Below are 15,749 nucleotides of genomic sequence, written 5' to 3' on the forward strand. Positions count from 1 at the left end.
TGATAGTCACAATGCCCAATTCTCTTATTATTAAAATCATTTAATGATTTCAAGTTGTGTTCCTGAATGTACCAGAGCAGGAGAATTAATATTTTAAAATAATTTGTATAGAGCAATGTCCATTAGCTTTGCAAGATGCCAAATTCTAGGCTTCTAATGTGGTATATTCTCCAAATACCCTGCCAAGACATTACTCATATGTCAGAATGCTTATTAGAAATGTCAATGAGCCATACTGTTACTGACTGGGGGAATATTTTATATTACTGAAACCCTAATCTAAACTTATTTTAAAAATGCTGAACACCTAACACACATTGTGACAGAATCTCATGGTAGGCTTAATGTTACCTGTATTATTTCAAATTTAGAATTCAATACAGATCTAGTGTGAATACACACAAATAATAAAATAAAGGATTATAAAATAAATATTTGTACTACTCTCCATTTTTCATTGCAGGTTTTTACACCAGACCTGCAGATCTACACTTATTTTATACACACACACTCCATACACTATCTAAAAATGCTTCATATAGTACAATCAACAAACAAAACCAGATAGACTTATGTACTGCAGAAGATGGTTGCTTAACAGAAGTGTCTACAGAATAGATAGCTTTTCTTAAACCCAGTATAGAATTGGACTGAAATATCTGGAGAGTCATTATTTTGGAAATAGATTGGTTCCAATTTAATGTTAAATAAATTCCACCATTAATTACATGGCCCCATCTCTCAAGTAGTTCAGTGTGCTATAACTACATAACCAAGCACAGAATTTGGCCCTTTCTTTACATAGATTCAAAGAACTGGGTTAAGTTAAAAGCCATATATAATACAACAAACATTTCCTTATTTATATTACAAATTTTCATTAGATGATTGCAACTGAAAAACTTACATTCTAAATTTACTTTTCAGTATTTATATTCATTGCCAGACTTCTCTTACTTTGGACACTGAAAACATGCAGTGTGCTTTTCTTTTTTATTATAAGTTTTGAGTCACTGCACTTTGCAGTTCTCAAATTCTAGTGCAATTCTACTATGTTTTAACTGCAAACACTAGAGGTTTTTTTAAAAAAGATTCTCGATTAAAATTTAAAAAATAATGGAGAATTCATGTGAATTTTATGAATGTTTATTTATCCTCTATTGAAATGTTGGGCCAGATTGGTCTTAGCTACTAAATAATATTATCTCACTTAAAATTAAATATTGCAATAAACAGAGAAAGCTAGTATGCACACCTGACAAATTCCAGGTTTTCCTTCTGTGGTGATTTTTTAGCACCTTCCAGTTTATCTTTTTTTGTATAGGGTCCAACTGAAAACTGGTTAAATGTTACTGGAATTTTGGGCTGATTCAGTCTTACTCTCCGGGCTGCAAAGTCATCCTTTTCTAGATCAGGAACTCTGCATATTGCTTCGTCTTCTGATCCAGAATCCTTTCCTTGACAATGTATCACAGAAGGTTTCTGCTTGTGAAGGATGATGTCTGGGGTCGGTTTACTATCTTCACATATTTGCTTTTGACTGACACAGAGCAAAATTAAATGGAATTCCAGATACGGTAAGGGGGAAAATGTCAACATTCATTTCCAGACCATAAAATAAGTGCTGTTAGTCAAATGTGCTCAAGACTGCTGTTAGTTTAGATGAGGCCTTCATTTATTTGTTTGAGGAGAGCTATCATGAAGGTCAACTGCAGTTCCAAACATGAACAGTTAGAAGGATCCTTTCCATCCATAGCTAAAGTAATAATGGAAAAGTAGAGAACACAGGCTCCAAATTATACATTTAGCCATTCACAAGTGGTGACATTATTCTTAGACACTTTAGGTAACAGAAAATAGCTTTAATATAAAACTACCAATCTTGTTTCCAGTTATCACTGTAGAATCCTGGGATACCTAGAATTGAGCATTCTGGCTTCTAAAGGGAACTGCCATTTTTCTGTGCTCTGGACAGTCATTAGAATTGTGCCTTTCCCCTCCCTTGATATTTTCCTTTTCCCCCTATGTAAAGCAAGAAGCAGAAAATTTCTTTTGAAAAGAAAGTAGAAATGAGTCCCTCTTTATTTAGACTTGACTAACCTAGATTTTTGTTTTTTATAATTCTGATGGATAATAATATGTTTAAGCAAGCATTTTTTCATTTTTTATTAATTTAAATCTTCTCAGTTGAGGGAAATAATTGAGGGACAGACAATAATTTCTTAATTAGAGTAGACACACATTCAAAAAGTTAACTTTTTTTTAATCATTACAACCAGACACACAGCGAGGGTGTTATGCCTGACCCCGGGAGAGGGGGGGAGGAGAGAAGAGCTTGTACCATGTCTTACCCCACCCCCTCCAGTTTGGGGACGGGCCCCACACACACACTAACCCCTCCGGCTGAGGTGGAGGAAGGTCAGGCTGGGAGCAGAGAGGCGGGACGGAGGCGGCTCCAACCGGCAGTTGTGGGCAGAGAAGGAGCAGGCGAGCAGAGGGATGACAGGGGGAGTGGAGGGAGACTAAATTGGCGCCCCACTAGCGTGGCACCCGGGGGCAACTCTTCCCCCCCCCCACACACCCTCTTCACTACACCACGGTAAATAATCCACCTCTTAGGATATTTATTGTTTAATTAATTACTTATTTTACTAACTACAGACAAATATAAATTATAAAGTTTTCATGGTTTACATTCTGTTAAATGATTTTTTCTCTTCAATTTGGTCACATCCTGTTCTCATTACATTCATGTCTTTTACATAAAAAATGACAAATTTTTAAAATATGTAAGTTTTATAAAGCACAAGAGAAATAAATTCTATACAACATAAATATGAATTTCATCACTATATTTCAATCAAGCATTTCAAACCACTGTTATAGCAAATGAGTAACTTGTTCCTTTAATAAATAAAAGGTTAAAAAAATTTTGAGCATATCAAATTTATTGTAAGCAATCTGTAATGCTTCCTAACTGCCTAGTTACTTACCTAGTTAACCTAACTGTTTTTCATACTATCGCACAGCAATAAACTACATGAGAGTTATGAATGTAAGAGATTAACTGACCTGTTAAAATAACACACAGAAAAACTTTTAAATAAAACTCTCACACAACAAGAGAATCACCCTCACTTTCTTGAAGGCACTTTAAGCAATAAGTAGCCTAAGGCTGACAATACATTGCAAGCCTGACTTTCTGTTTGCCATGAGGACTTTTCCCTTCAAGCTGCTGTGAGGAGAGAGGTCTTTCTCTGAGCTGCTCTTCCAAATTTTACACAAGCCATTCAACTGAAGCCACAGATATCAAATTTCAAGGTCAGCCTTGCCTTGAGCAGACTGCCTCTCCAGGTATTCACAATCACAACATCTGAACATATATAAAACTTTTAGTTGAGAAAGCCACATTAATTCCAAGTCTCTGCTATGACTGGGAAACGTGGGTGAGCTATAGAAAACACCTGCATTTTCTTTTGAAAATCCGCAACAAAACATGAGGTGTGGGAGAATAAAACTGAGCTCTGGAGAAATGTTTGGCTAGAGTTTCCCCTACAATATGTACCAGTTCCGACTTACATACAAATTCAACTTAAGAACAAACTTACAGTCCCTATCTTGTACGTAACCCGGGGACTGCCTGTACTTCTAAATTATGAACTATGCCCATCCAATCTGAATCACTTTTTACATGAGAAGTTAATGAAAAATATTTTACATATATCTATACTCACCGGAAAAAAATTAAAAGCTTATTTATCTAGATTTTTAGAGTGTTACAAGATAGATTAATATACAGTAGTCATATTACAGGGTTCAGATCTCATGCCTCATTTTTCCACACTGCACACCATCTAAATTAGAAAAAATGGTCAAATGAAGCCACTAAAATAATGGCAACAGCTCAAGAGTCTGCACATTTTCTCCCCTATTTTTACAATCAATACTGTTAAAATTGTTTACTGTAATTTTTTAAATTTAAGTTTTCTGATTATTTCAAACCCATTTTTATCTCTTGACCATATATAGCTCCAGCTGCCTTTTCAGCCAAACTTTAACATTCTCATTTTAGATTTTAAAACAAAGATGCAATAGAAGGATTCCATAGGGCCACAGAGAGTGTTGAAAAGTTAGCCAGGCCTATGCCAAGGAATGAATGGGAACAATTTAAAATCGCCTCTCTTTCCCCTGAGATGCTAGTAGGTTTCCAAGTCACTGTGAACTTTGTATATATTTATTGGCACAAAGTTATTGTGCTTCTGATTATATTGGTAATATTATCCAGTAGCCCAATCTTTCAAATTCAAGGCAACTCAATGGGCTTTCTTCCAAATCCAATGTTGTAATTCCAAGAAAAGTTTGAAGGAATTAATGACAGTTTTATGCGTTGCAGAGGAGTCACACACTTGTTTAAAAATTAGATGCTCTTCACCTTCCTGTGATTATGAACAGTTTAATACAGAGGCTCTCAAACTGTTGTCTGTGGTCCATCAGTGGTCTGCAAGTTCCTTTCAGGTAGTCCACAATCTGGGCATGTGCACACAAGAAAATGAAGTAATCACCCCACCTAATTAGTGGAGCTGCACAGGTGGAGGACTAATTAAGTGCCTGAGCCTGGAGAAGATGCACATGTAAGATGAGAGGGTGACCTTGAAAATAGGAGACAGGAGGGAGGCAGTGGGGTGAGAAAAGGAGGTGGGGGAAAATTTGGGGCTTGAAAGGCTGTGGCCAGGGGTAACGGATGCCTGCAGGGGAAAAGAGTGCCACCCGGAAAGACAAGAGGAGCACGAGAAGAGGCATCCTATGTAGCAATTAAAATTCTGGCAGAGGCACAGGGGGACAGTACTCCCACAAATCAGTTTGGCTGCAGCAGCCAGAGAACGAAGCAACTTGCCCCAGCTCCAGGCTGCTGGGGAAATAGCATTTCTTCCCAGTCCCCGTTCTGTGGCTGCTGTGGTGGGGGGAGAGAGGGAGAGGCTCCACTTCCCTTTTCCAGCTCAGTAGCTGCTGCAGAGGGGTAGAGACATTTGGAAAGATCATGAAGTGGTCCACGGAGACCCTCAGCAATTTTCAAGTGGTCTGTGAAAAAAAAGTTTGAGAACCACTAGTTTAAAAGGTCAAAAGGTTATGCAATGGTTTATGCATCACTGCGATGAGCAGTTCTTGCGTTTGTGAAGTAACAGAGTTTAAGTTCATTCAAAGAAAATTTCCAGGAGGAATATGCAAAAGGAAATGCCACATGGAGCTCTTTTTATTTTGTGTTTTATGGATTAACAATGATCACAAAGGCAGTGGAATCTATAGATATTCTGTGCACTTCTATGGCTTCATTGCTGTGGTATCTCTAATGCGTATATCCTCAATACACCAGGGTGAGGTGTTTTGCAGATAGGGAAATCAGGGGCAAAAATACTGATTGACTTGCCCAAGGTGACACACAGTCTGTGGTGTAGCATGGATTGAGCATTTAGTTCTTCTAAATAACCAGGTAATTAGTTATCACCCTAGTCACTGGACCTTCCACTCTACAGAATAATTGGAATTCCTCAGGAGAGTAAATTTTGATGAGTTGCCTTCAGAATGTTACCAATGTGTCAGATTTTTTCTACAATTTCAGGTCAGTAAAGGGAATAAAAAATACCATCACCTAGCCAACAGTACGTTGTACACCTCATGGGAGGGACATGTTCTTAGTCACATGGGAGACATTTAGCAATCCAAGCACTACTGACTGCATAGTACCATAAGATGTGAAAACAACATGCATCGTTTTACTGCCACAAACTTGGCATAATTACATTACTCATACGTGACAGAGCCAGGTGAGCTATAAAGGTTTTCCTCAAGAAGCAACAAATACAATTTATATTACATTACAATAATAACCTATTTTTCGGATGCCTTGGTACGGCAAAACTCTTTTTATTTAAATGTTATGTTCCTTTGGATACCAGAGAAGCAGCAATGGATGAAGTGGAGTTGAACTGACAAATACATCTGCTATATAACCAAGCATTTGTCCATTCATCCATTTGTTCAAGAACTCCTAAACAGCAAGAGTTAGGACCACCAAATTAGGTATACAGCTTCCTCTTATAATTTTAAGGCTACATCTAGATTGCATCCCTTTTTCGTAAAAGGGATGCAAATTAGACGTATCGCAATTGCTAATGAAGCGGGGATTTAAATCTCCCCCGCTTCATTAGCATAAAAATGGCTGCCACTTTTTTTCGGCACGGAGCTTTGCCGGAAAAAAGCGCCAGTCTAGATGCGGATCTTTCGGAAAATAAAGCCTTTTCCGAAAGATCCCTTATCCCTTATTTTAAGAGGGATAAGGGATCTTTCGGAAAAGGCTTTATTTTCCGAAAGATCCACGTCTAGACTGGAGCTTTTTTCCGGCAAAGCTCGTGCTGAAAAAAAGTGGCAGCCATTTTTATGCTAATGAAGCGGGGGAGATTTGGGAATCTCCGCTTCATTAGCAATTGCGATACGTCTAATTTGCATCCCTTTTAAAAAAAAGTCCTCCCCATCCAGGACTGCCCCAGGCCTGAGTTTCCCACCCTCAGGCACCCTTTAGGGAGAACAGGATGGAGACACAAGCTTCTCTCCCCACCCCCATTCACATGGGGACATTGCTGGCTGTTTCATTTTGTCAGGGAGTGAGGGGAAAGTGCACTGTTTACTTGATTCCACACTCTGACTAGGGAGCGCAGGGGGCAAATGAACCTGGACCTTCCCCAGCCAAGGGATATGCACCCCTCCGTTGGATGTGCTAACTGGAGCTGCAGTGACCATTAAGAGGCACTTCTCAAATGGTTCCAAGCTGCTGTGGTGAGAGGGCTGGGGTAGTCCTCTCTCCCTGGGGCAGCCTGCTTACTGAACCCCTCATCCCTAGTCCTACCCCAGAGCAATGATTTAAATGAAGCATGTATATTTTCATTTTATTTTCTAAAAACCAAAAATTAGTTAATGACTCGAGCAACACTAGGTAAATCTTTTAGTAATAAAAAAACTGCATGTGTGTGTATACTATGCCTTGTGAAATGCAGAGTGCCCCTCAACATTTATTACTACTACTTCTGTCAGTGGTATTCTAATGTTCAGACAGAACCCAAATTCCAGTCAATGGGTCTTGCTGAGGGTTCCTCCAACTTACCCCATACCCTCCATTTTCTTCTCTCCATCAGCCTCCCTGAATTATTTTCAGATAAAGCAGTAAGTTCTCACTGAGAGGTAGTACCTTCAGAAAATTATTTCCAACATGCATACCATTTGGTAACAACTGTGGATTCCTGCCATGCACAATGAAGTCCTGGTCCATGACTAGGGCTCTTACATGCATGATAATACAAATAAATAAAAATAGTTGGTATACGATCAACTCATTTGAACACTTGCTTAAGTGCTTGCTAGATTGGGGCCATAGTGTATCCCCAGTGCCCTTCAGGTTTGCCATTATTAACCACTTAATACCTTGTAGGCATCACAGCACATTTGGGTCATCAGCGGACTGGAACATGGAAAGGCTAATGCATTGCAGACGAGCTGAGAGTGTTCACAGATAAGAAATAGTATGGAAGAAAACAGACTTGTGGGAGAAACAGCCAGGCTCGAATCATGGGTGGAGCAGAAGAGATGGAAGAAAAACACAAGCGTCCAGAATAAGAAAGTTATGAAGGAGCAGAGCTATGTATGTCCTTGAATTATAGGACAAGCAGCTTGAATATGATGTAGATGAGCCAATGGAGCCAAGGGAAGAAGGGAAGACAATGGAGCGATTCAAAGACGGGGCAACATGAATGGGCAAAAAAGAATACAAAAGTCGACCTACCTCCCTCACTTTATCCTGTTATCTGCCCCATCTCTCCTCCTTTCCTGTTCTCCATTTCCTACTAACACATGCTGTAAAAGACCTGTACCTTTTTCCATAACTGGTGTTCTTCAAGATGTGTTGTTCATGTCCACTCAACACAAGCATATGTGTTCGCCGCAAGCACTGGTGCCAGAAAATTTTCCTTCAGTAATATCTGTAGGGGACTGGCTCCAGCACCCCGTGGAGTGGTACACACATGCCACGCTCTACAGGGCCTGCCTGACTCCTTCAGTTCCTTCTTGTCAGAAACTCCGACAGAGAGGAAAGGAGGGTGGGAAATTGGATGGACGTGAGCAACACATCTCGAAGAACACAAGATATGGAAACAGGTAACAGTCTTTTCTTTTTCAAGTGCTTGCTCATGACCACTCAATGTCGGTAAGTCTAAGCAGTATCAGTGGAGATGGGTAGAAGTTTTAGGACATGCTGAAAGCAACACTGCTTTGCTGAACCCAGTGTCATCGCAGGCCTGCTGCATGATGGCATAATGGGCCATGAACATAAGTACCAAAGACCACATTGCAGTCTTGCTGATTGCTCTGAATGGGAATATGTGTCAGGAAGGCCCCCAAAGAGAATTTGCCCTCAACAACTAGGGCAGTCAAGCTGTAGCATGCCCCAATACAGGAGATGATTCACTTGGAAATCCTCTGTGAGGACCTTTGAAAGATTCAGAGTAGACCACAAATAGCTGGGAGGTCTTACAAAAGGGCTTTATCTATTCTAGGTAAAAAACAAGGACCCTCCTGAAGTCCAGAGCACTGAGGTGCCTTTCCTCACTAGTCTTATGGGACTTGAGGTAGAAGACTAGAAGGAAGATATCCTGACCTGTACGGACAGCAGAAATGACTTTGGGAAAGAAGGCCAAGTGAGGCCTGAGCTGTACCTTATCCTTGAAAAAACTATGTACGGGGGTTCCGACTTCAAATACTCTCCCAGATGACATAATTGCCACTAAAAAGGCCTTCTTACAGAAAGAAAGCAGCCGTGATCCTGTGATAGTAGATCCGTGTAGACTGGCAAAAGGCAGAAGCTGCTTCACTAAGACTCATGGAAGTGCCGTAACAATGCTGGCATGGCCATGCTGGTACGATGAGTATTACTTGTGCTGTGTCCTGTTTGATCTTCTGCAAGTCCTTGTTGAACACTGGAAATGGCAGAGATGCATACACAAGGTCGGCTTGAGCCATTCCTATGCCCCGGCACGCTGCGGACCTTACAGGTGCAATCGAGCGCCCCTTACAGATGCCATCAGGCGCCCCCCATAGGTTGGTGCCCCAGGCAGCTGCCCAGCTAGCCCCCGCCTTAATCCAGCCCTGTCCATACATGAGGCCTTCTGTCCAAGGAAGAAGGAAATCACGTCTGAGGAAACCTTCCTTTAGACCCAGCCTCTCTGGTGAGGCCCTGACACTACTGGCATTGGCAGCACCAGCATGAAGATGATGTCCTGGGCCACCTGGAATGCCTCCGGGGTGGAAGGGACCTGGATGCTTGGGGAGGGTGGCAAGGAGCACACAGGATTACTCTGCTCCACCTAGGCTGAAACCTTGTCCAGCACTTGTTCTTTCCTGCATTCCTCCATTTGTTTGGGCTTCCGGGGAACTTGTCCTTGCCTGATTTTTTGGTTCTCTTGGATGGAGCCACTGAAGACACCTTGTGTTGGCTGGTCGACAGTGTCAGGGGAATGCTCTGCACTACGTCACACGTACTCAGGGCAGAGTCAGAACATTGGTCCTGGGGAGCGAGGGCAGACACCATAAGTAACACCTTGAGAGAACTCCGTCCTGGGTCAAAAGGGCCTGCAGATACAACACTTCTCACTGATGAGGGACTTGCCAAGAAAAGCAGTTGCCATGTGGATCACTAACTAACATAGGCCTATGTGCTCTGTGTGCTACCCCATCTCCTCCCCTCTCCATGAAAGGGGGCCTCAGAAGAGGGGGCGAGGCTGTAGGTGAGACTTGGGGCCTACCTCCCCCAGCCCCTGCTGCACCAACTGCCCATGGCTGCAAAACTGAGCTTCTCCTGCAAGCTCGGTTCTTTGTACTTCAGCTGTTTAGCTAGTGCAGAAAGCCATTAGTGCCTTTGAACACGCCTGCTGCCATCTGCAGGAATTGCACTTAGTTGATAAGTTAGAGAGCTCCTACTGGGAGCAGGGAACAAGCATCACCAATTACTGTTCCTCCTTCTTCCTGCTAAAGTAGCACAAAGGCACTTAGTAAAAGAAGGAGATCAGAATCCCTGCTGAACCATACACTTGTGTACACGCCAATCAGCCTTGGAGATTAAAAATCAGTAAAGAAATGCAGGATTGGAGTAGGGGGACTGACAGCTAAAGGCTGTAAGCATCCTCTAAAAAAAATAAAAATAAATACAGGCTATAAATATTGTTTGTTACACCTTGGATTGCCAAACAGTACTATTGTCTTGGACTCAATATGTGCTTGCACTATTATCTTTCTGGTTTCTGAACTACTGACCGGCAGCCTGCGATTAGCTGAGGCAGGATGGGGCTGTAATTTATGGCTGATCACAAATTCTTTTTATTAGTATTTTGGCTTATGTCCTAGCGTAGCACTTATTTTGTCTGTTATCTTATATAGCTCTTCAGTGTCTTAGTTAATGCACGCATTGGTTACAATGTGTATTACTGATATACAAAAAGTATGTTATTGTTTGTAAAGAGACAGCATACCTTTAGAATAATAAAACAAGTCCAAAGGAAGCAGAATATATACATGCATCCATACTTCCAATTTAACTATATAACTTCATTTGATAGCTCTCCCCAATGTTGTCCATTAGCTATTATTTGTAGAACAACTTTTAGAGTTCCCAACTGAAGTCAGGATCCCATCGAACTGGGTTCTGTACATATATTGCCAGTACTGTACCCCAATCTCTAATTTATTATTTTAACTTCAAGCTTAATGAAGCTTTTATTTTTTGAGAATAAAATTCTGAACACTTTTCATTGATGTTCCAGAAGATAAGAGGTTGGACAAGCAGAAAGTTGGACACTTACCGTTTAATCAAACCATTTCACAATTTTTAAAGGACTATCCTGGTTATACCAGTTAAAAGTTTTGCTTAGGGAGGTAACCTCAAGAGAAACAGCTAGTTTTCAGAGGGACCCCACATAATCGTGACTGAAAGGAGATTAAGTTATTCCATTGTCAGACTTTTGATATAAAGAAAGAGAAATAACCATCTTAAGTAAAACAAACAAACAAAAATACAAAACCACACAACATCAGTCAAACGATCAATAAAGATGGCCATTCTGTGGTTAGCTATAGTCAAAGAATGACTGCTGAACTATATCAACATGCTTTACTTGGTGCAGGTGTTAACAAGCAGTGCATTTTATAGTTCCTGTCTTTAAAATTAAATACTTCCTTTAGTAAAAAAGTTAAAAATATTAACCACTTAAAATGAGAGTGATTCAGCAACTTGTTACTGAAATGTTCCAATAATAAGAAGAGTATTAAAGAATTTCTAGAACCCTCGCCCAAACAAGGCATCATATAGTAACATAGGTTTTGTTTTGGGTTTTTTTGAGCGAATCCAAGATGGTATCAAATGGAAGTTTTACAAGTTTTCTTGTTCTCAGCAGTTTTTGTTTCTTGAACTTTGTTTCCACCCAAGTTATAGTGTCGCAAATGTATTTAACACCATATAGCATTCCAATGCATGATTGCCATGTCACAAGCTTTTTCACACCTAAATCTTTTCTAAAATCTAATTAGTTGCAACTGAAACAGCAGAAAATGCAAGTGCTTAGTAGATGTGTTGTTGTTATGAGAAATAATGGCTGAATGAGGAAAAACCCATACAATCGCAACATTTTAAAATGTGAAGCGTGCACAAAACCACACACTTTGAGCTAACCTGCCATAGCGTTGTGCTGCTGGAATGACCTTTATACCAGCTTGTTCAAGCCTTTGTAACTTTGTGATCTCTTCTGCATCTTTGTCTTTGCACTTGTGCACTGCAGTTTCTTTGCCACTACTTGAAGGAAACTGACCTGTAGCACCTCCTTCATTTTGATTGAAATCTACTTGACTTTTACTGGGGTTTGTCCTGGAAGCCATGCATCCCACATGCTCCTGTTCATGTTTTCTTGGTACCTCATTTTGTTCTTCTTCTATGGTTTCAGGGGTATTTTTGCTAGTGAGTTATACAAGGTCGTTTACTGTACATTACTTTCCGCATGCATTTGCTGATACTAACATTTCAAATAATATTTTGGCTAATCATGCTATTTTGAAGACAAATTAAAATAAAAAACCTTAAGGATAAAATATATGAGTACATGCTAAAACTAAATTAATGTAACTGATGCACAATAGAATTATTTTCAAAATTGAAGAACAGAGAGATAACTAAGTTGATTAATATATATCACATGAAGACGTATTCACTGAAAATGAAACACCTCTTGAAAACTGACTTGCATTATCAAAGACCACAAAGAGCAACAAACAAACTTTTGACAGTTATTTTAATACTTTCTTAAATATGTCATTTAAACAAACCAATATTTCAGTTTTAAACAGTTAACATGTACTGCAGCACTGAATAATTCACAACCAACATTTCACTGCACAGTGAGCAACACTGACATTATCCAAGTCTGTATTACATGACCTTTCACTCATGGGCTTATTGCTCTTCTGTTGTTTGAAACAATAGGGTAAAATCTACGAGTTAGTTCTAAGTAAGATCTATTTTGTCAGTTGTACAAAGCATCGTGCACTTTTAAAGGTCATGATTTGTTAAAGGTTAAAAAAGTAACATCACTGAATAAGGAGGACACGGGATCTTGACCAAAGCCTTACCTGAAAGGCTTTTCTCCTCCAAGTGGTGAAGTAGCAGTACTCCAGCTCTTTCGATACTCCTCTCGTTCAGCTTTCTTTTTCCGAAGAGGAGCTGGTATATAGGCAGTCTGGTTACTCTTATTTGGGAGATACTGGTTAAAAGGCACAACTGATTTAGGTTCACCATACGATGTCCGCCTCGCAGACATATCATCTTTTTTCACATCTGGCATCTTTCGATGTGGCAAATCCGACTCAGAGTCACTACCTCTCCCTATTGAGGGATAAGAGAAAAAAAAAGATAATTTTTACTCAAACTTGCCAACATGGAAACAAAATCCTTACTTAAAAATACAACAGCATTTTATAACAATGGTCCAAAATACTACAAATAACTACAACATCTTCAGAGATTTCTCTTTTTTTAAATAAGGAGGACAACCCCTGTTGAAATGACATTTGTCATAGAAACTTCCAACACACAGCTAGGTACAGTGGATTTATATTCCTATTTTAAATCAGTTAGTGAAAATACCAGGCACACCCCCTATAAGCAGTAGCAAATAAATATTTATTTTAGGGACCTATCTTATGCAGCCAAAAACCAAAGCCTAATACAAGAAAAAGGTCACAGCAAGTTACATTTTCAAAGGCTTGATAAAATCAACTGTATTGTTCTAGCCTCAAGTTTACCTGAACCCAAGTTTGATCCTGGGTCTGCCACATCCCAACCTTAAAAGCCACACTACTGGTTATTCTGGGTGAGGTGGTGAGAGTGTCTATGTCTCTAACTTTATTTTGTCTATCCTGAACTTGAAATAGCTCCTGGTGAAAGTCACAATGAAACTGGAATGTTTTGAAAATCTGCATTTTTCAACAATTATGTCAAAACATTCCTACCCAGCTCTACTTTCTCCAGGAATAGGCAAATGCCATCTCTTTTCAGAATGATGCTAAGCCAATTTTGATACCCCCAAGATAGGCATAATTGGGGCAATTGTAAACCAAGCAACTCAGATCTATACTACAGCCTTAAGCTGACCTACTTTAAGTCAACTTACAACCACTGTGGTAATTACTATGTTGTTTGATGTCCACTTTTCCTTCTTTTCTGTAGTGGTGCACGTCTTCACAAGGAGCGTTTCCACCAACTGTAGAGGGGTAGTACACGGGCTGAAAGTCTCTGCATAACTCCGCTTTGGGGGTTTCATGCCTCACTGCTCCTGGCTGGAAGTGGAGAGGGCAGCTGTCCAGGCTACTTGCCTCCCTTATCTGGAGCATGCGTAGTCTCTGGGCAGCATCCCTGCTGGGAGTGGGGAGCAGCCAGGCTCTAGATGCACAATTTTCTTGTCACTTTGACTGCTCCAAGACAGCCGACAACCAATGCAAGCAATGCAGTCCTACACGATGACACTAAGTGCACCAACAGAACCTTTTATGGAGGTGGAGTTACCATTATTATTAGGGCACTTACATTGGCAGAACAAGGTTTTAGTGTGTTCGTGCACATAACTGAGTCAACATACACTGATTTATGTCAACCCAACTGTGTAATGTAGACCAGTCCCCCGGTAATCTAATCAGTCCTCCACTAGCTCATGGATCAATTACTTTAGCACATGAGAACATGAGTAGAAACTTAAGTCTGAAAGAGAAAAGGGTAAGTCGATAGATAATTTGGAAATAGCAGATAAGGAAGGAAAAGGCAGAAGTGAATGGGTCAGAACAAATAGTTTGGGAGGTACTTTTTGGTGAAGAATGGAAACAAACGGTGGAAAGATCAGAGTCAGAGTGCGAGGGGAAGAGGTAAGATGCAAACAACGTTAAAGAAAGTTGTCGGACTCTTCTTGTGAATTTAAGCTACTAATTGATTTTGTTGGTATTCATGATCCATTTTTTAAATTCACATTCACGGACAACACTAAGTGAATAATATTTTAGTGGCAAGAATTTTCTTAGAAAGCTAAAGAATCACAAACACAACTATTCTTTATAAGAGCATTTGCAGCAGAAATACTGCCCAGTGATTTGGAAACCTCTTTCAAGACAATCTTAGCAAAATTATGTATATTTATTACAAAAACTTGCCAAAGCCAAGAGTAACTCCAGGTTATAAAGGTTAAGTTTCCAAAACAGGGAACAGAAGAAAATGCCACACAATTTAGAAAACCTATCAGACTGCGCAAACTGTATTTGCATTATCTAGCTCAACAATTAAGGTTAACAAATAAATTCACAAAAAATCATGATGAGATTGTGGATAACTGAAAGAGAAAAGAGGGTTAAATGTGTCAGGAATGGTGTCTGTAAAGGATAGTTCATTCCGTTGCAATGCCAAACGTACTTGCTTGGAGATGGATAAGAAAAGGGTAAAAGACCAGAGTGAGGAAGGACCACTAGACACACTATTGGAATCAACTATTCAGCCGAATTCACAACATGCTTTTTGCCAGGTATTTTTGCATTGCCCAGATTTAGGTTCAGAGGAATTAGCATATGAATGCTGGCTAGTAATATATTAATGAAGCACTAGCATTTAGCATGACGACGCGTGCCTTATTTTTAAGCTGAGCAGGGCCACAAGATAGGAATCAGGAGTGGGGCATGTGCCTTAGTGCTACTTTTATGCCATAATCTAATTTTGTCCTAGTGTTTAGTTCTGTCCTGCATGCAGATGGATCCTGAAAGAACAGACTCTGATCCACCAGCAAAGGCCCATGATGGTAGAAGAAATGAAAGCAGATCCTCTGCTTCCTCCCTTGGTCGCCTCTAGGATTGTGGGTCCAGGTCTACAAGCACTGACATGTCTAGATAACAGCATGTCAGAAGACAAAGGGCTTCTTTAACTTTCAGTGATTTTTCTTGTCACTTGTTTTGAGCTCTCAGCCTTGACGCTATTTATAAAATTCATTTGCAGTTATCTTTGTGCTTTCACATGCCCTTGTAGGAGCCCAAAATGGGAACAAAAGGCAGCAGATCTCACCAGCCTGACCAGTATTCCCTGCTCCTAACAACATACAAAGCAGTGTTCAAGGAGCCTCTGTAGATGCACGAAG

General features: G+C 40.1%; 1 protein-coding gene across 15 annotated transcripts in view; it reads right to left on the reverse strand.

The window, feature by feature from the left end:
* LIMCH1 (LIM and calponin homology domains 1) overlaps nt 1–15,749 on the reverse strand; it is a 282,053-nt gene that overhangs the window by 83,144 nt on the left and 183,160 nt on the right. For 12 of the 15 annotated variants that reach the window (XM_075930515.1, XM_075930516.1, XM_075930519.1 and 9 more), the window contains 3 exons: nt 12,715–12,967; nt 11,765–12,043; nt 1,256–1,540 (listed from right to left, as the gene is read on the reverse strand). In XM_075930515.1, coding sequence (XP_075786630.1) covers nt 1,256–1,540; nt 11,765–12,043; nt 12,715–12,967 — 817 coding nt within the window. Of the gene's footprint in view, nt 1–1,255; nt 1,541–11,764; nt 12,044–12,714; nt 12,968–15,749 lie in introns of those variants that run through there. The other 3 variants (XM_075930525.1, XM_075930520.1, XM_075930524.1) reach the window with 3 other exon arrangements.

Source organism: Pelodiscus sinensis, chromosome 5 (genome assembly GCF_049634645.1).
Source record: "Pelodiscus sinensis isolate JC-2024 chromosome 5, ASM4963464v1, whole genome shotgun sequence".
Lineage (NCBI taxonomy): Eukaryota > Metazoa > Chordata > Testudines > Trionychidae > Pelodiscus > Pelodiscus sinensis.